Below are 21,695 nucleotides of genomic sequence, written 5' to 3' on the forward strand. Positions count from 1 at the left end.
TCCTCATCTCTTCCCTTCGCCTTCCAAATAGTGTCTACTTTTATGGCAGGGGACTAGTACTTATTTATTTTTATTCTAGAAGCTGAATCTGCATCATGCTGAACATAATATAAACACAGGAGAGACATTTGATATTATATATACAACTCTGTGGAATAAAGAAAAAGGTCGCTCACCAGACACCCACTAATGAATTTCACTCATACAATACAAAAAACCCATCTTTTCCTAATTATTGTGTGGGATGTCATTTTATTAGGAATCTCAAATCTTTCAGTTCTTTTGAAACAGATTTTTATTTATTTTTTAGCCCATAGTGTTTTGCATTGGCTGAACTTTGTGGCAAGTATTTTGGAAGGGATCCAGACTGCTGAGCAAGAAGAGTGTCTGTAAACGGTTCCAATCTGAAACTTAAATGAAATGGTCAGGTCTGCTTCTTCCTGTCCTTTTAGGAATTACTTCTAGCACTCCCAAATCAGATTTCACAGTGTCTTGAAATCATTTCTTCTCCCTCCTTTTGTTTGCTCCTCTCATCGTAGGATCATGGAATCATTAGGGTTAGAAAAGACCACTAAGATCATGTAATCCAACCATCAGTCCATTGCCACAGTGCTCACTAAACCCTGTCACTCGAGGTGACACCTACCCTTTTCTGGAACACCTCTAGGGACAGTGGCTCCACCACCACCCTGGGCAGCCATTTCCAGTGCCTCACTGCTCTTCTACATCTGGAATTTTTACTCTTAGGTAAATTCAAAAGAAATAAAGAAAAGTAATCAGTCTGCAACAAGCCACTTAAGAGCTCAATCTGTTTTAAAAATACCAACTTCTGTAGAGCTTCCTATTAAATGTAAATATTTAACTTCTTGAGAAATCTGGTTTGCAGCATCTGGGCAAACTGTTGCTGAAGGATCTATTCTGATATTTTTTACTCCAGCTTTGCTTTTTCCATCAGCACATTTTTGCTGAAAAGAATGTATCCATATGAGCAGATCTTTAAATTGTTAGTTATTAAAGTTTGTACAGTTATTTTGTTCTGATAAGGTAATGTTAGGCAAAGAAGGATGCTGACACAGCTCAAGAAGATGTCATCTTGGAAAAAGCAGTGATTGGTCTTTGCTGTTTTTCAGTTGGATGTTGGGATGTTTATTTTGAAGATGAATGGATTCAGGGTAACAATTCAAACTTTCATATCTTAGCCATGATTGGAAGCTTGATTGCTCTAACGAGTAAGGTAAGCTGTCCTGAAGCTTTAAAAAAAAATATCAGGATATCTAATTGTGGATTATGTTTTGCATGAAGGGATGACATGTCCTTAGTTGCTTTTTTTTTTCCCAGTGGGATCTACCTGTCACTTGTGCTTCTGCAGCTGCTGTGGTGGCAGCTCTTTAATGGGAACTCTGAGAAAACTGGGGTTTGGAATACTGATATGGCAATTCTTCTGCAGAGTTAATTAATTGACTGACTATGTGCTGCAGGGATGCTCAGAATATTTGGGGGGGAAAAAAAGTATGCTTAGGCAGAGTGATCGTTGTATAACAAAGAATTAACTGTACTAAGAAGAGCAAGAAAGAAGAGAGTATGGTTCCAGTTTTCTGGTGTTCCTTTTATTTGTTAGCATGCTCCTATAGGAAAAGCACACATCCATATGCCTTTTTGTTTACATAAACCTACTTAATTGGCTTTTTTCATTGCCAGATGCAACTGATAATGTGGTAAATATAATGTTACACATTTCAGCTGTTCAAAAGTGTATGTTTAATCTGCAGTTACCTCTCCCCACCCTCTACCTCTGTTTACACAGTCTTTACGTTATCACATCAGAAATTTCCCAGTATTTCTTTCCTTACTTACCCTCTATTTCTTGTGGACTGCAGCACCTCCCCTACGAAGACAGGCTGAGGGAGCTGGGCTCGTTCAGCCTGGAGAAAAGAAGGCTGCGGGGTGACCTCAGTGCAGCCTTCAGTACCTGAAGGGAGCCTACAAACAGGAGGGGAATCAACTCTTTGAAAGGGTAGATAACTGCAGGACAAGGGGAAACGGTTTGAAGTTGAGGGAAGGAAGATTTAGGTTGGATGTCAGGGGGAAGTTCTTCACTATGAGTGGTGAGGTGCTGGAACAGCTGCCCAGAGAGGTTGTGGATGCCCCATCCCTGGAGGTGTTTGAGGCCAGGTTGGATGGGGCCCTGGGCAGCCTGGTATTAAATGGGGAGGTTGGTGGCCCTGCGTGTGGCAGCGGTTGGAGATTCATGATCCTCGAGGTCCCTTCCAACCCTGGCCATTCTGTGATTTACTTGCCAGTCATTAAAGTTACTGAAAAGTGCTGCACTGCATTCTGTACCAGTGCATAAGCTTTTATTTTGAGCTCATTTACATAGCATGAATTACCTCCCAGTAGATGTACGATTTTTGAGGTGCAGTTGATGTCTGCCAGAATTCACTGATAATTCATGTGAGAAGCAAAGCTGCCATGGTATGCAGCATTTGTGCACTGATGTTTGGAAATCTCAGTACGGGTATAAAAATAACAGAAAGCTCTGCCACTGCAGAAGGAAGACTAGCTCTCTTTATTACAGTATGTGAACGTAGCTGATGTCATGCCTCCTTTGGTGAACATGTCTGTCTTCTTTATTATTTCATGTTACCTGGCAAAAAGTAGGCCCCACGGAGGCTTTCCTGAGACTGCAAGGCAGATGACAGTAATGGAGATCCTTATACTGTATTTACGTTTGAAATATTTGGTGTCCTCTCATGCTGTTCCCTTAAAAGCAGTTACATGAATATATTGGGTTATTGCAAGCTGGAATAAGTAATTCATATACTTTCTGTTGTTAAAATCTTGAAACAAACTGCAGTTTCTTTAACCGTAATTAATGGGCATAGGCATTTCCTGTGTCTGGTGTTCAGTAGTTGTGTGATCAGTTCCATTGGCATATGTATGAATACAGTTTATGTATATTTATATGTTCATATACAGGTCTTAGAATGCTTTCAGTGTATCCTCGTTTAGGTAGGGTTTATTTCATTGGAATTTGAATTAAGCAAAGATAAGTATAGTTGCTAAGAAAAGTTTATTTCTCCTAAATGACTTCACCAGATTTTCAGAAGAAGAGTATCAACAATCATAGTCATTTTATAATGTGCAAATAATTATTAATGACATTTGTCAGCTTAAAATACTAATTATTTTATGCTCAAGGTACACAGTATAAAATTGGTAATTTTTAAAGGTTACTTTACTGTCTTTTTGTAGCATCCTCAAACATTTGACTTGAGATCAAAGGGAATATGTCTTTTGCAATTTCTGACTTTTTAATAGTCCTTTAATTTGCATTAAAAACTGCACATAAAGTGTCAAATTGTATTTGCTGTCACTGACCTACTAAAAACCAGCATATTATTTCTGGAAAAAAAGGTAAGGTGATAATACCTTCATCAACCACTAGAAAAGTCATTGTAAATTCTATTCTCAAAATGGAATGAAAGGAAAAGTCTGTTAAAGTGCTACCTATTGGAGCTAAGCATTCAGAGCTAAATCAGATGTTAAATTCAGAGCTGCTGCTCTGACCTACATTCATTATGCTGAAGTAAATTGTGGAGGGACTCAAATCCTTGACTAATGTTACTTCCTAAATGGGTTACATTGGCAAGGTTAGTGAGGAGACTGATTTCAAGGAATGCCTTTTTTAATGAAAATGACTTTAAAAGTGAATACTTAACTCTGCCACATGTCTTTCAAAGATAGAACAAGCATAACTGTAAACCTATTGTTTCTAAAATAACATTTTTGAAAGAATTGTTTCCTTTTTAGTTAATACTTCCAGCGTTGTCTATGGTCCTGCGGTTCCAGTTCCTGCGGCCCTCAGTTCCAGAGCTTGTCGTTAGTGCTTTGCCCCCTTGATATGTGCTGAAGTCTGTCTGTGTTCTGGTCCGTCAGTGATCCATGCCAGAAACAGCTGTAGTTTACTGATGTCAGTAAAGCCACCTGACCCTGGGACCCCTATTCAATTAGAGTGGTGATTAGATCCTAAATAAAAAGTAGTTGTAGAGAGGATGTGAGGAAATACTGGGAGGGAAGGAAGCTGGTAGTAGGAGCTCATTGTTGGGCCTGACCATCTTTAATCTTTTCCTTAGGTGCATTAACTGGTGAAGTTTACTGATAATAAAGTGGAGAGACATCATTTCTCAAGCAGAGCATCTCACAGAGAATAGGATGACTTAGAATTAGAGTAATGGAAAGGAGATTGATGGCAGATAGTTTGAAGTACAAAAGCCTGGGGACTGATAAATTTAAAGCCCCATGGAATGGGGAGGAGGATGGTTGAGACTTCACTGTCATAAGGTAGTATGGCAGCACGAAAGACAGATGAGAGCTTGGGAGGATCACACAGATGTTTTGAGTAGTGAGAGGAAAATAGGGATGTCTGACACAAGCAAAATTCTAAGTACATTGGGAACAGTGTATGTAAGTCATCTCTCAGACCTGGGGATGTGAGGGTTGAGAGCAGCTCTGCAGGAATGCAACCAGGCCGTGTGCTAGTGGGTGAGGGCACTGCTCTGCACTGCGAGGCCTCACTGTCAGCACTGCCTGCGGTCTGGGTGCTGCAGCATAGGAAGGGCATACAACTAGAAAGAGCATCCAAAGAAGGGCTGCAAAGATGGAAAAGGGTGTGGATGAAGAGTGGCTGAGGGCCCTGAGCACAGAGCAGACGAGTTGAGGGGAGGCCTGATGGCAGCTGCAGCTCTCCCAGGAGGGCAGCACTGAGCTCTGCTGTCTGTACAGCGACAGGGCTGAGGGAACGGCATGGAGCTGCGTCAGGGGAGGGCAGGTGGGGGTGAGGGAAAGGCTGTGCCCCAGAGGGCGGTGGGCATGGCACAGGCTGCCCAGGGCAGTGGGCACGGCCCCGATGCTGGAGCTCATTGAGTGCTGGGACACCACTGACACTGGGGCTGGGGTGCTGTGTGGGGCCGGGGGTTGGGCTTGGGGGTCCCTTCCAGCTTGGGATGTTCTGTGATCTAGGTCAAAGAGGATGAGTCCAGGTGAGAGCTGCAGAGAGAGGAAGCGTTAAATGCTGTGGTGTGGCCATGCTGGTTGGGTGAAAGCTGATGCTCAGGGTCAGCCTGCTAAAATAGCAGTGAGAAGAGGGGGATGCAAACACTGACAGTAATTATATCAATAAATACATACACAAGAAGCAAAATAATTATTTCAGCTGAATGCAGATAGTGATTCAAAATTCAGGAGTATGAACTGACTATTAGTAAGTTCTGGCTAAATATGTGAAAACAATTTCAGTTATGCAGTGGATGAGAGCCTGAGTTGGAATCCATCAAGTGATTTATTAAGCTATTTGGGAACTGCACTGGCAACGCAGGAGGTCACATTTGTTTCTTCCTTTCTCAGATTGGAGGAACACGGCTAGCATCAAAAGCAGAAGCAAAATTCCCGAAACTCCAGAATTAAAGGAATTCTCTTGTTTCTAGAGATAACTGGCAATTTCACTAATTTTTTAGTATGCTCATCTCGTAATATTGACTGCAACTTTAATAGTGGGCCATGCATTCTTTACAATAATTAGCATGCAAAGCAGTCGAAAATTCAGAGTAGTCCATCTGTTTATGTGTCACGTTTCTTTCAGAAGAATGAAATCTGCAGTCAAGACAATTTCTGTAAATAGAAACACCAGACTACTTGCAGTGTATTCCTCTTAAATACTGCTATTTTTAATCCATTTAAAACCTCTCCACACTCTAGGTCTGTAGATTGGAATAGTGGAAATAATCTTCGAGTGGCAATTAAGTTCAGAAGTTTGTGTTTGGAAGGGAAATGAATTGTGTAGATGGACCTAGGCCGTGCTCCACAGCTGGTTTACACTGGGTTAGTGATCTTGTGGCATACTTGAGTTTACAGGACTGGCTTTTATCAGAGCTCTGATGCAGACTTTGACTTGGTTGGTGTTTCGCAAGTGTTAGATTGCTCACCTGAGAACACACAGTAGAAGTGCTTAGTGGATTTTGCATGAGACACTGAGGCTTGCATGAAAGGTAAATCATAGGTAAATCCATTAGATGTTTTCATGAAGGATAGTTACTGTCTACCAATACCTAATGGAATTAATATATTTGCAAAAAACCTCAAAGCTTGCAGAAGGTAATTGCATGCTGGAGGATGGTTTGTCTTCTCTAAGTAGGTAAAAGTATTTCTTTGTATAAGAAGAAAACTGAGGAGGGAGGGCATACATAATAGGAAAGCAGTCTGTTTTCACTTGCATTGAAAGGACTCATATTTCACAAGAGTATTTGATTAACACAGCTAAACACGTGAATGTGCTGCTACATGAGGGTGGTGTAGGAATAATAAAAGCATCTCACATCCCAGTGTCAACTCTGGAAGATTTTGTAACTTGAAAGATAAATTAGAGTTCTCTGGAACACATAGATCATATGATAATAAGATACTGTTCGGTTAATTTCAGTTCCTGATTATTTGATAATTTAGTTAGGATGTCAAAGCAGTATATATTAATATAGAAAATTGGAGAATAATCTAGTTTGTGTACTGTAATTGTGTGATGGAAGCTCTAGTAATTTATTCAGCAAAACAATTCCTGGGGTTATTCTCTAAAACCTTGGTGATCTCCAGTTTAGCTTGCTCAGTTTTATGATGGGGTGGCAACCTGCAGCTCAGTGCAGAAAGGATTTACAGGTTAATGAAGTTAACATGAAAAACCCCTTGTGCTGGTAAGTCAGAGTTCGGTGAGAGGCTTGACGCAGGTTTTTACTGTCTAATGCAAGTTAATGTTCCTGTGTTGTTTTTTTTTCTGTTAATAAGACATGAAGTGTACCTTGGCTTTGAAGTATAAAGCTATGAGTATGGATAGAGCTAGTATTGCTGTTGTACTCTGTGAAAACTCAGAAGGCTTTGTGTTACTAAAAGGGACGAATATGTGTACATGAAAATGCATCATGATTGTGGTCATTAAAGTAGAACTTGAAGAAATTAAGAAGAAAAAGAAAGGTCTAGGTAAAGAAAGTCATCCAAAATGTTAGGAATCATAGGAGAGTGCACAGATTGCAAAGGCAGGGAGGCAGCCAGGGAAGGAGGCATTTCTCTTCAGTCAGAAGTGCTTCTGTCATGTTTGCCATTTCACTGCAGCTATCTCGTGAAAGGTAACTCTTTAAAAGCAGAAGATGCTACATAATGAATCATTATGAGATTTTCTTATCACACATTTGTGTTTCAAGGAGTAAGATGGATTAAGATCCATCTTAAGATCAGAACACAGAAGGAAAAAACATTTATTGTATTAAAGCAGCAAATGTAAAGTGTTTTTTTTATGTTCATTTTTATGCATAATAGCCAAATAATTCATTGCTCTAAAATTTTTTTAAAGGCAAAAATCAGTGGGATACAAAAGAGAGTTAGATTTTTTTGTTGGTAACACATGTTTCTAAGTGCATTTACTGGTAAAATACTTTATAAAAAGGCTAGTAAACCTGGTTTCAAATCAGACTTCCAAACATTCTCATCTATTGTGCAGCTGTTAAAGATTATATTGGATCAGATTAAATGGGCTTGTAGATGAAGTAATTTAGGCAACAGTGCCCACTACTGCAATATAAAAGAGGACAAGAAGACAGTAATCCTTCTACCAGAAATCTTTCCATGTTTTTTGTGTCTGCAGTTCTTGGCATTAGGGAACCAGAGGTGATAGATACCCTTGCATAGTCATTCTCTGCTTTTCTTTTCTCGCCATTTGTCCAGTTTTTCTTGCACCTATTTAAGTTGTATCAGCAGTATCCTTCAGTTTAGCAAGGGAACGCTTTTCCTTTCTGATCTGCTGCTGAATAGTTTTCTTTTCTGCTCCCTAGTACTGATAATAGCCAGTGAGCATTGACCACTGGGGAGTTCTGCTTGGGTTTTGTATGCTTCCATCAGGGTGCCTCTTCTGCAGTTATGTGTCACTTCTTATTTCTTGGCAGGTTAGTTCTGGAAATGCAAGCAGTGCAGACCTCACACAGGACACATGCATAAGTTAGCTTTGACTGCGGTATGCGTATCTTTTTTTGTTGCAACTTTGCTTCTTACATTTGCCAAAACATCTGCTGTGGAACTGTAATTGTAAGTCCCCTATCTTTCACCAGTGTGGGTGATAAAAATTGCTGTGAAGTCCCAGGTTTGTTACCCACCTTGTTCAAGGGATGACCAGCTGATCTGTGCTTCTTACGGCCTCCCTGTGCATAGCCTCTTTGATTTGGTGTATCTGCTGGATTTTGAAATAAACATTCTCAGGTGCCTCTGAATTCTGAGTGATTCACAGTATCTTTTCCTGGAGGTACGAAGCATTTCTTTCTGCTGATTTAAAGGGAATGCAAAATATCGGGAATACTTATCTGGAGGGAAACAAATTAAGAATTAAGAACTGCCTTTGTGTACAAAGTACGTATCTATATTTTATAGGGAGCTTAATGTTAGTGCTTTACCACTGAAGGTCTTCAGACATTTTTGTGAACCTAGGACATAATAGCAGATTTGCAATGAGATCGAATGCACCCAAAATACCTGTTAGCATAAGAATTTGCTGTAGTATGTAATCAGGTTAAATATTAATGCAAAGAGTTTTGCAATTGCACAATTTTACCCATAACTTCTTTAATCTGGTATTATGCCTTTTTGCATAATTTAAATATAGACATCTGGACAGTTTACTTAGCTAGCATAATGTTATGCTTTACTGAAAGCCTCTGCACGGTGTTTTCTCAGAACTGTGTACCAGCAGTTAACCACTGTATATTTTAATAAAAGAATTCAAATTTTCATGATGGAAAATATAGAAGAAATTGGACTTCACCAAGGAATTCTGTTCATTAAAAGGGCACTGTGCTAATTCTGTATGCTTTTGAATATTTTTGTGTGCCTTTGTCTGTATTATTTATCTGTATTAAATGCACTGAAAGAAATGCTGGGCGTCATAAAAGTTCCTTAGCATGAGCAACTGTGCAAAGATTGCTCTAAAAGCAATGCCTCCTATTATTTCCATGGAAATAATGCCCCATCCCTGCAGGCATCCAAGGCCAGGCTGGATGTGGCTCTGGGCAGCCTGGTCTGGTGGCTGGCAACCCTGCACATAGCAGGGGGTTGAAATTAGGTGATCACTGTGGTTTTTTTCAACTCAGGCTGTTCTATGAAACCACAACTGATACAAAGAGCACAGTAATACTGTTTGATAGAGCAAATTCTCAGCTACACAACACTATTTTTCAACTTACAGGCTCATACAGTTACTTTACGCAAATGCGTTTCTAATCTGCAAGCCTGAAGATGCCTTAATGCAGTTAATTCAGCACACGTGGTACAGCAGCATAGAAGGGATTCAATGGTAGCTCCTGTATGCGCCCAAGAAGTGCTCATGAGTTTACCCCATCAGGATGTTTCTGGCAGCAGAATTCCAAGAGCCTGTCATTTATGCAAACAATTTAATCCTCTTATCTTCGCTGTGACTCGAGAAGGTGTTTCCTTATGTACTGACTCAGAATTATTTTATGAATGAATTTCAACAAAATGAGTCTATTTAATCTAGAGGTTCCAAAAGAAGAAAACTTTTCTTTGCACAGTGCAGGCATTTGTATTCACTGGAGTGCTCCTTTGTGTGTAATACTTGACTTGCTTTATTTTCCACAGTTTATGAGCGCATCTTAAATACAGAGGGAGTACATGTGCACTTTTTTTGTTCAAGGATAATTCAAGATAAGATGCATGCAGTGCATGCAAGTATTTTAAGTTCTGCCTTGAGGCTTTAATTCATTTTCTGCATTAGTATTTTTTTAATGGGGACGATGACCTTTCCTGCTCTTGGAATTCTGGCTTTTGGATTCACTGCTTTCTAAAATGGTGTTGCACAAATGAAAGCGAATCAAGTTGCAGAACATACCTAATAATTTCTCTGACTTAGAATAGCATACAGTCCTTCAACTGATTTCAAAAAAGGTCCTTCCTTCCTTCCTCCTTTAGAAGTTTTCTTCCTATTGCCATCAAGGGTGAAAGAGGGGCAATCTTGCTGCTTCTTTCTGGCCATTTTCTTATCTTTCTTTCAATGTGGGAGAACAGCGTAACACAGATTGTTGAAAGTGTTTATGGATTTCAGTGTAGGACAAAAGTGCACAGTTCAGTTTTCTTTTGAATTTGGAATTAGATTTTCAGCCAAATGATTAAAAGTTTAGCAGAAGCCCCAGTTAAACATCAGGATTTTTAGTAAAAAAAAAACCTAATGATGGAATAATAGAATGGTTTGGGTTGGAAGAGACCTCAAAGGCCCTGCAGCCCAACCCCTGCCATGGGCTGGCTGCCCCCCACCAGCTCAGGCTGCCCAGGGCCCATCCAACCTGGCCTTGGGCTCCTCCAGGGATGGGGCACCACAGCTCTGGGCAGCAGTGACAGGGCCTCACCACCCTCTGAGTGAAGCGTTTCTTCCTAACATCTATCGATATCTTAATCTCTCTACTTAATCTCACTACAGTCCCTTGCATTTATTTTAATGCTTCCCTTAAAAGAGTGTGTTCTATTTGTGAATAGTAATTTTATACAAAGTAAGGTTTTAGGAACTTAATTTGTGTTCTTTAATTTTAGATATAAATAAATAGCGCGTCGATTTTAAATCACAATTCTATGCACTTTATTTTTTTTAGTATACAGTAAATGTGTTAAAGACTGAAAATGGAAGCTTTTTTTAAACTTTCATCTTTGTTATTTGTGGCAGATTTTTCTCTCCCAGCAAAAAATTCAGTATGTCTTGGGATGCCTTTTTTCTCCTCAGTAAGGGATGTTAGCAAATGCTTTGTTTATGCTGGAAAAAATGTTCTGCTCTTAATGTTTTATCAGTTGCATTGGGCCAGGGGTGCCAGCAGTTGTGTGAACAGCCACCTATATTCACTGTCCTAAGTCTTCAGTCTTGTCATGTTAGGAAGGTTATGAATTATGTGTAACAGTAGGTGCCACTCAATAAATATTTAATATGAGATAGATATTTTGACTGAAATTACTTTTTCACTTGAACAGTGATTTAAACTGTATTTTTTGGTTTTATGAGGTGATACTTTTATAATATCAAGGAATAGCTGGATGCAGTTTGAATGTCAGAGAGCTGCAGGGCAACATTAATCACAGTTTTTTTTCCCTTCTTACTGAAGGCTGGAGAACTTTTTAGTGCACCTGTGACCAGTCTGGGATTTCCTGGTTTTGTTTTGGAGTCTTTTTTGTGCTGTCACCATCTCATTTTGCCCATTTTTGCACAGTCACTGGAGAACATTTTAGGCAGCGTTGATATTGACGATGTTTTATGCTGTGCAGAAAAAAAAATGGAGTAGTAGATCTTCTCTCTTAGATTTGTCAAGTTGCTCAACATGGGAAAATACGCATAGCATTTGTAAGAGGAAGCAGATAGATTGCTGTAATGTCTCGGTTGGCTCTGAAGAGTGAAGACTGGAGAAGTATTCATGCTGTTGTCAGAAAACTTGTTTTCTGTATTTGCTGGCACCAGGAGAAAAGTGTGTGCTGCACAATACACAGAAGCTGATGCTGCCTCCCCTTCCCAAGTTGTCACTCTTCCTTGGCTTGTAATGGCTTAGTTATTGAGGTAGAAAAACTGGTTTGAGAAGCAGCATGTGCACATTCATAGTCTACTGCTGTTACCTTCCAGGTGTAGGAAGCCAATAGGATTTGAGTTCAATTTGCAAAGTAAACTTTAGGAATACTGCAGCCTATTTCATAGCTGTAGTTAGTCTCTTATATATTGTGTATACCCATAGAACTAGTCACATGATGTTTTCAGTACCCTCCAGCCAACTGGTGCCCAGCCAGACCCTGAACAAGAGCAGCCCTGGCAAACTCCATCTACGCTCCTCCCTTCAGTTTTTATTGCAGAGCAGGACGTGGTGTGGAAGATCCCTTTGGCCAGTTTGGCCCACTTGTCCTAATTGCGTTCTCTCCAAGGCTTTCATCTGTCCTCAACAAGCCTCACAGAATCACAGAATTGTAGGGGTTGGAAGGGGCCTCTAGAGATCATCGAGACCAACCCCCTGCCAAAGCAGGTTCCCTAAACCAGGTCACACAGGTAGACATCCAGGCGAGACTTGAATATCTCCAGAGAAGGAGACTTCACAAACCACCTGGGCCGCCTGTTCCAGTGCTCCGTCACCCTCACCGTAAAGCAGTTCAGATCAGCAGCACTGTGGGTGCATGGCTGCAGCTGGCCTTCTGGTGGGAGGTGGCTGGGGCATGGTGGGCCAAGGAAAGGCACCCTACCCTGGCCAGGAGCAAAGGGGCTGCGGCTGCAGCCTTGCCACAGGGACCTGCTGCGTCCTACCCAGCCCCTCCTGCTCTGTGGGGATGGTGGCAAAGAGCTGAGGGCATGTAGGAGCCTTTGCTGCCCATAAGCCAATGGGTGGCTCTGCTGCTGACTGTCTGTCTTCACATAGCCTGAATGGTGCCAGGAAGGCTCGAAGGGCAGCACCTTTACAACTCTGCATGGGCTTGGGGCTTCTGAAGCAAGTCATTATAAGGCCTGGATGGAAATTCTCCTCAGAGTAAGAAAACTCCCTCTACACTGCCAAAAGTGTCACGGTTGAATGGCCTGCTGTCAAAATGTGAGCTCTGTTTCCAGTGCCTCCTGTGTACCACTGAGCCTTGGATACCTCAGGGTATAGGTCCTGGATAACTGCATGGGGATCTGAACAAAGCTGGAGGCACAGAAATCATTGCCTAGAGATCTTATGAGAGTGCTGGAGAGAAGGATTTGGAAGGAATTCTGCCCTGCAGAAAAGGCCGTGGGGGTCTTAGTCCACAGCCAGCTGAACATGAGCCAGCAGTGTGCCCAGGTGTCCAAGAAGGCCAATAGCATGCTGGCTTGTGTCAGCTCTCGTGCAGCCAGCCAGCAGGAGCAGGAGGTGATTATCCCTCTGTACTTGGTGCTGGCATTCATTTTTGGGCCCCTTGCTGCAAGAAGGCTATTGAGTTGCCTGAATGCATTTGAAGAAGAGCAATAAAGCCCATGAAGGGACTTGAAAACTAGACTTACAAGAAGTGGCTGAGGGAACTGGGACTGCTTGGTGTGGGGAAGAGGAGTCTTAGGGGAGGCTTCATTGCACTCTACAACTGCCTAAAAGGTGGTAGGAAGGTGGGTGTCAGTCTCCTTTGTCAGATGATGGATGATAGGCATATGTTATGTCAAGATCTTAGATTGGATCTTAGGAAGAATTTTTTCACATAGAGGTTGGTCAAGCATTGCAAATAGCTGCCTAGTGAATTGGTGGGCTCATCATCCATGGAAGTGTTTGGTACGTGTGGGAGTGGAACTTAGGGACGTGGTTTACTGATAACCTTGGTAGTGTTAGGTGGTTGGATTTAATAAACTTCAAGGTCTTTTCTAACCCAAATGATTCTGTGTTTCTCCTAATGTTAAAGCCTTCCACTTATATTCCTGCTGAATGATGCTTTCTCCCACAGATGCTGCAGAGTGTGGCCAAAGGAAATTCAAACAATTAAAATATTTCCTGCATTTCTTTGTTATGCCAGTGCTTTGTTTAGGTTGGATGATGTTCCACCTGCTTAAGCTTACTGGGCTTTCAGGTGTCTGGGTTTTTAATTGCATAAGATTCACTTTATTTAAAGGACTGCCAAAAAAGTTTTCAGTTTCCTATTCTTTAGCCATGCTGAATTTTATGTAGTTTTAAATTCTTCTTACCATCACGTATGGCGATTCAGAGCTTGCTTTTATAGAACCTGCTTTGTTATTCTCTTGATTGATCTCCCTTATCTGGTATAATTCAGCTGTTTGTCTGGCCTCTTTCAAATAACACCTTCACAGATTTCCTGAACGGTAAGCTTGGAACACTCACTGGAAATATAAAAGTTGCATTTGAAATGTTAGGGAAAAAAATCCCTGCCAATTTTTTGTGGTATCACAGAGAATGAGTTACTTTAAACATAGTTTAAGAAGAGAATGAAGAGTATTTCCTGCATATCTCAATAACTATACTTTTGTCCTTCACAGGAACAAACCTTGGCTCTGAGGAAAGAAGGAATAGGTGTTGTGTTAGATTCTGAACTGCCTCATTTAATTGGCATTGATGATGATCTGCTTAGTACTGGCATCATCTTGTATCACTTGAAGGTAAATAAATATCTTTGCTTCCATAACCTTTGTATGCTGTGTGATTTTTTTCACTAGACAAATTGTAGTATTAATTTGCTGTCAAAATACAGTGCTCATTACATGTCTCCGCTATGGTGGCAGAAGCTCCTTACATTTCTCTCCTATAGTTCAGGTCTATCCTGAAGATTAACTGGTTAACAAGAAATAGGTACTTACTATATCTACCTACGTATGGTTTTTCTTCCCATTAATTTCATTGTGAAGCTTGACTTGAAATCCAGAGCTAGACTGTCTCAAAACTAAAGTGATGGTCCTATGCATGATAGTTGTATTTGCTAATATATCTTCTACTAACAACTGATAAAGTGTTTCTTAAAATAGAAAGGAAAGAATGTAGTATGTTGAAACATATACTGGGCCATAGTAGTCTGAGAAAGATAAACCATTTCTCTGTATGAGAGAAAGGGAGATTTCAACTGAACGTGTGTATGTTTCTCTCTTAATTAGGAGGGCCAAACATATGTTGGCAGAGAAGACGCTGTGACGGAACAGGATATTGGTATGGAATTTTGCATTGTTTTTTTCCATTCTTTTTAACATCCCAGTCTGTTAACAGAGCTTCATAATTTTCCTTTTTTTTTCAGTTAGTTGTTCATATGTTCTCGCATATAGTAATTTTTAGAAGATTTTTAAGGCTGTATTACGTGGGATGTGCTTCAAGGAACATGACTTACAAAATAGCTTGTGGGATTCAAATCTATTCATATTCACATACTTGTTTCTTATTTCTTTCTACTCTTGAAGTAGCCTTCTGTAAAAAAATATTATCCTTTTTCATACAGCACCTGTCACAACTGCTGCACAATCATTCTCTTAACCTTTGTATAATGAGAATATTTTTATATTGTTATAAAGCAGTCTCAGGTCTTTAGATTTGGGTGGAAGAAAATTCTGGAAGTTAAGTGAAAAGTAGGTAGGCTTCTTGTACTGTATTTCTAACTTTTTAAAAAGACAATTAATTGCCACTGCTGAACTGCCCTGTCATATATGTTGCTTAGAGGCAGTTTCATGCAATAAACTGCATCCTTAAGTTCTCAAATGAAAAGTTGAGAAGTCAGATAATGTAATTTTGTATATATCCTGTGGTTAAAAGATGCATGGATTAAAATTTTTATATAAATACTGTGTGATGTTAAGCAATATGGGTGCTTAATAAGCAATTAAGCAATAATCACACATAGTGCACAGAAAGTAGCCTGATTGATAAGTGCCTGAATGTAATGGAATATATAACCTCTTTTTTCAGCCTTTTAGTCTAGAATTGCATGTTACTATAGAATCATAGAATGACTTCAGTTGGAAGGGATCTTAAAGTTCATTCAGTTCCAACCCGTTGCTGTAGGCTGGCTGCCCCCCACCAGCTCAGGCTGCCCAGGGCCCCATCCTACCTGGCCTTGGGCAGCTCTGGGGATGGAGCACCCCCAGCTCTCCAGGCAATCAGTTCAAGTGCCTTGCAACAATCTGAGTTTAAATTTCCTTCTAGCATCTAACCTCAATCTCCCCTCTTTTAGTTTAAAGCCATTCCCCCTTGTCCTATCACTATCAGCCCAAGTGAAAATTCAGTCCCCCTCCTGCTTGTAAGCTCCCTTTAAGTATTGGAAGACCACAGTGAGGACTCCCCAGAGCCTTCTCTTCTCCAAGCTAGACAAGCCCACATCTCTGAACCTTTCTACATAGGAGAGGTGCTCCAGCTCCCTAGAATCTTTGTGATCCTCCTCTGGACTCGCTCCAACAGCTCCACATCCTTCTTACGCTGGGGGCCCCAGGCCTGGGCACAGCACTGCAGATGGGACCTCACAGGCAGAGTAGACGGGGACAATCCTCTCCCTGCTACCACCCCTCTGTTGGTGCAGCCCAGGATACTGTTGGCCACCTGGACTGCAAGAGCACGCTGCTGGTTCACATGCAGCTTTTCGTCCATCAGGACCCCCGGGTGCTTCTTTACAGGGCTGCTTTCAGTGAGGTCATCTCAGTGAAATTAGGCAAAAAAAGTCTGTCTCTACAAATTCATAAATTTTCCTTTCCTGTTTTCTTTATCAGAAAAAAATAAGAACATATTAATCTGGTGCCAAAACACGTGAGAAAAGACCATTATGTAGAATAAATCAAGAAAAAAAGCACTTCTCTTGCAATAAAATAACAAAAAAAAAATGGGGTCAGTGTTTAAGGAATGTGGGAAGCGATGAAGGAAAGAGCAAATATTACCCAGAAAAAAATGAGAAAAGACATTTGGAAATATGTAACTCAGTGCATCCTTAATGAATCAATATCAGCATGCAAATCTTATTAGTTGTTAAAAGACTAATTATTTTATTTTTGTATGTTTAGTTCTTCATGGTCTGGATTTGGAAAGTGAGCATTGCATCTTTGAAAATCTTAATGGTACTGTGAATCTAATACCACTGAATGGAGCACAGTGTTCTGTGAACGGAATTCAGATCACTGAGGCCACGCACCTAAACCAAGGTATTACCCAGCACTGTGTAGTTTGTGATAGTGTCTTTGTTTCTCTCTGGGAAGACCACTGAAAAATCTACGTGTATATAGAGGGATTACAGTTTAATTCATTTAATTTTAATTCCATTTCTTCTGCAGCCCAAGGTGATCAGGAGAGCCATGGACTTCTTGTTCTGTCACAGAACTGCTATGTGGTGTAAAGAGAACTCTTTACTAATTTAAGCCACTTCTTGATCTTCAGTGTGAACTGATACTTACCATTTGATTTCATTCAAAGCTTATGTGGAAAGTGAAACTCCATAGCAGGTTGCTGTGATATTAAGAAAAAGAATATTTTAGTCATGTGGAAACCAGTGGCATTAGAGACATATTTTTCCAGCTCCTCAGAAGTCCAGGCCAGTCCCACTTAATACACTGCTGCCAAATCCTCTTGCACAACAGGAAGTTCAGCTGGAGCATCTTTTAGCTGCAGCTGAAGGGAAATAACAAATAGAGGGAGAGTAACCCTTACAGGTGACATTCAGGGAATTACAGGTTTAATATTAAAGCTTTAAAATCTGGAAATGGAAAAAGCTCCTCGGACAACTGGACCAAAGATGTGTTTTGTTGGCATGGAAAGAAATGACATCAAATAAGCTGAGGATCAAATAATAATCACTGCAGCAGAGGTTCTGATGGTTCTGAGGATCTTCCAGGAGAACCAAGAATATCTTCTCACTTAGCTAAGATCTGCAAACCCATTGAGCAGGGAGGTTTTGTTGCAGCCCAGCTGCTGAAAAGCAGTGCCATTTGACATCCCCAGAAATTAGCTTTCAGAATAAACTTATGCTAAAAAATGAGGAACGCAGTGGACAGAATAGCACTGAGTGAGAGAAGACTTCAGTCTTTCTGAACTCAAATGCTTTAAAATTCTGCTTACAGAAAGCAAGGAGTTTTGGTGTGAGGAGGGGATGTTGCTGATTCTGTCAAGTGTCTATTCATGCAGAATGAGAGTTCTGCAGTCAGAAAGAAAGCCTGACCCCTTTTGTCTTGAAATTGAGTAAATGCTATTGATATCTTGTTAGAAACATTGGCAAGAAACACTTAATGTGAATTGCAGTTGCAGTGCCTCATCTTTTCTTTAGCCTGCTGCCATTCAAAGGCAGTGCAGGTTTGATTGGCCTCAGAAGGAAGTTGAAGTTTGGATGCTATTTCTCTCTTCTAGGTGATGTATCGACTTGAAGTTTGGACTGTAAAGGGTGAAACTGTGGTTTGTTGTTGTTTTGCCTTCTGACTTTCTGTCTAAACAAATTTGCAACTCAGAAACAAGGGGGCAGAGGAAAGGGTTGCTTTGAATTACTAAATTGTGCAAAACAGCTGCCTAGGCTGACCTGTGAACCGTGTAACCAGATTGAGTTTGAAGGAAGGGTTACAGCTATGACATCGGGCTAGCAAAGCTGATAAATCAACTGATTTAACAACTTGTGCACAGCGCGTGTCTCGTAGCCGTGTTAGCATTTAGTCTCACAGCATGAAGTGCCAGCCTCTTTAAGGATCTGATTTGGTATTGCTGATTATCTGCTGATATATTTAAGTGTTTCCGTTTATGATAATCTAAAAATTCGACACATTTTCAAATGAACAGTTATTAATAATAATAATAAAAAAGAGGCATAGTAGTTAATTACCACTTCCTTCTTCAGATTAATTCCTGCATTTGTGAATTCTAGCTAACGTGGCCTCTGTGTAAATGCAACTCATTACACTATTTTTACCTTATTAAGAGCATCTGGTAGAATTTCTAAAAGTAATTGAACAAATATTCACTGGAGCTTGTCCTTTACCTTAAATTTGTCCTCAGTTTAAACTGCATTTTCCATTTTTAAGCTAAGCTGCCAACCTTTCTGTAGTTAACATAATCTCTCAATGTTTGTTTCTTTTTATAGTTAATAGAAGTAGTTTTAAAAACAAAATGAAAGTCAGTTAGAAGTTAGGCAGATCTTAATTACAGATACTTTTGTTTGTGCAGTTCCAAAATACTGCTGTGTGTAGATGATATTTGAATATACATTCTTCATATTTATTTCCTATGCTCTCTGGTCATTTTTGTGTTGGAGTTCACCCATTAAGTTACCAGATCAAAGGTCCGTAAATGATAGGCTGGTTCTGCATGGTTCTTGTTGCTGTTCTTCATACTGTCAGTGTATTTATGAAACCTTTTGTTCTTTGCCATTTAACTTTCAAGGAGAATAAGAATTGTTGCTTAGAGTAAACAAATAAAAAGCAAACAGCATAGCAAATCCAGTTATGTTTCCATGACAACATTAACACTGTGCATTTGCATTCTGATGGGGAACTGCATTGTATAATAACAGGTAATCTAACCTGATGTTTAGGAGTTATTTGACAGTGTAGCTTTGATCAAAACTTTTTTTTCTTTAATAGGTTTTCATGTTGCATATCTCCGTTCTGTCAAATGGAAGTTAAGACTGTACTTATTCCTTAATTAAAAAATAAGAAGCATGTGGAGGTCCCATCATGCAAAAAGTGGCACGATGGTATAATAATGCCTATGCCATCCTAGGATAAAAAGGAGGAATGTAATAGGAGAAGTGGAAGAATTGTATTTCTCCATGTAATCTGCTCTTTCACCATCGTGGTGTACTAAATTGAGCAAAGCGGTCCAGTGGCTGGCAGCCCTGCTCACGGCACAAGTGGGTGGAATTACAGGATCTTTAAGGTCCCTTCCAACCCAAAGCATTCTGTGAATTTAAATACTTCCATAAGTATAGAAAGTGACATGCACACATCTCTTTCCCCCTGTTCAAACTGAAGCCAGGTCCTCCCTGGAAGAGAAACACAGTCGTTGTTCATATGAGCTGCCATCTGGTTTTGAATATCATGTGCTGCTTTTAAGCCTTTCTCCTATATTTTTAGATGTGTGAAGTTAGGAACGCGAATCTATATCTGTATTCATTTATTTAAGTACCTACCTGCTATCTAGTAGTGTAATCAAAAATATTTACAATTATATTAATCTTCATCTGAAAGTAACCAAGGTCATTTTACTGACATCCTCACCGTCTCCTCTGCTAAAGTCATCAAAACAGCCTTCCCAGCAGATATCAAGAATGGGATAGAGAGGTGTTTGTCTATTTTGCCAGCATGTGAAGACTAGCAACTGTTACACCCCTTCCACTACAGTACCATGACTACCAGGGACCCCTTCTAATATGCTTACATTAAAAAACAAATGTGCCTGGCACACTTCATGAAGGAAAGGTCAACTGGTAGTGTCACATAAATCACAAAGGTGGTATCAAAATGCCTTTGCGATACAGTCTGCATACGGATCAGTGAAACGTTACTCTTTAAGATTTGACAAGGTAAACTGTTTGGTCCAAGATTTGCTCTGTTGTGCAGACAACAAGAAGTGATACTGTGATTGTGGAGCCTTTTGTCATTGATTTATCAGGACCGAATGACCTCATTGGGGTCGATGTTCCAAACTGAGCTAATTTATGAGGACTGCTCCTCATTAAGGACAGCATTTCATTCTCACACAATAACAAGTTGTATGAAGAGGTTGTAAGTGCATTTTTTTCCAGGTTGTAAGTGTAATAGGATCCTTTTTCTTCTAAAAGTAACTCACACTGACAGATAAATGCTTGATTTTGTTGTGATTAAGTTGGAAGGCTTCATTTTTACAAGAGTAGTGAAACATCACAGACAGTTTACTTTTTAGTAGGAAGGTATTAATCTAGGCATGCCATACTTACACTGTTACAAGAATTGCCCAGGATCACATTATATGTGGATCTGTACCATAACTGATTAAATACCATAATGGATAGGAAGTGAGCAGTATGAATAATTCAAGGTTCTTCCCTGAGAAAATAACTACTGAGTATAAAGGACTAATAATCTTGTTCTGAGTGATGACAAACTTCAGCATTCTTCTACCTAAAGAAGAAAAAGGTTAATGGGACTACAAATGAAGGAAAAGTAGAGGTGAAATGGAATTTTACTTCGATCAGTAGTGGATGAATGATGATTAGTTTGTTCTTAGTCATATTTATGGATGTTCCCATGGTGTTTGGTACCTGCTGGTAGCCTCCAAAGTAGTACTGTTGTAGAGTGTATAGGTCAGATTGGGTCAGTTGCTATGATTGCTTTCTCTTCCTATCCTTAATCTAAACTGCATGAGTATAGTTGACCTTTGTGTGTGTGAACATGTGTTCTTTTAAGTAGGAAGAAGAAGGAATAAAATATGCACATCTGTTAACAAAGCTGTGACTAAATGTTGTTATACACTTGAATTGTCAAAATGCATTTTCATTTTGTTCTGATTTAATGGGAAGCTTTGCTTACATATTGGATGACTGAAAAATCATTTGGCATTTCCTGGTACATTCTGTTGACAGTAAATGGTATGTGTTTTTCTCATCAGGTGCTGTGATATTACTTGGAAGAACCAATATGTTTCGCTTTAACCATCCCAAAGAAGCTGCTAAACTAAGGGAAAAAAGAAAGGTAAGATTAAATCAGCATCTGGGGGAATTTAAATCCCTTCACAACTTTCTTGCTAATGCAGACACACATTGATCATTGTAGAATTTGTTTTGTTTTGCTTCACATAGAATATTTCATGAAGTGAAACAAGACATCAGTTTTTTGTCTAACACATACATTTTATGGTCTATTGTTAGAGTGGACTGCTGTCTTCCTTCAGTTTGTCTATGACAGATCTTTCAAAATCTTGTGAGAACCTATCAGCTGTTATGCTCTATAATCCAGGGTGAGTATATTCAAAAATGCTGTAGTAAAAATTGCAACTGTTCTTCATTTTCGTTGTTTGAATGTTCCAAATGGCAGTATTAGAAACCATTTTGTTCTCAATTTAACAGTGCATACATACTGAATAATGGGCTTCTGAATGAGGTGAGAACTTTCACAAAATGTTATTTGAGCTAGAACTTCACATTCATTCTAGAAAATGGAGTGACAGGACACCAAGGAGCTTTCCATCCTGCTTAAAACTTGCTTTTAG

General features: G+C 39.8%; 1 protein-coding gene across 8 annotated transcripts in view; it reads left to right on the forward strand.

Annotated features, from left to right (window-relative positions):
* Nucleotides 1-21,695, forward strand: part of KIF16B (kinesin family member 16B) — a 138,537-nt gene that overhangs the window by 43,757 nt on the left and 73,085 nt on the right. For 7 of the 8 annotated variants that reach the window (XM_048935468.1, XM_048935469.1, XM_048935470.1 and 4 more), the window contains exons 13-17: nt 14,048-14,167; nt 14,657-14,708; nt 16,538-16,675; nt 21,096-21,178; nt 21,355-21,443. In XM_048935468.1, coding sequence (XP_048791425.1) covers nt 14,048-14,167; nt 14,657-14,708; nt 16,538-16,675; nt 21,096-21,178; nt 21,355-21,443 — 482 coding nt within the window. Of the gene's footprint in view, nt 1-14,047; nt 14,168-14,656; nt 14,709-16,537; nt 16,676-21,095; nt 21,179-21,354; nt 21,444-21,572; nt 21,587-21,695 lie in introns of those variants that run through there. The other variant, XM_048935473.1, reaches the window with a different exon arrangement.

This window comes from Lagopus muta, chromosome 2 (assembly GCF_023343835.1).
Source record: "Lagopus muta isolate bLagMut1 chromosome 2, bLagMut1 primary, whole genome shotgun sequence".
Taxonomy (NCBI): Eukaryota; Metazoa; Chordata; class Aves; order Galliformes; family Phasianidae; genus Lagopus; species Lagopus muta.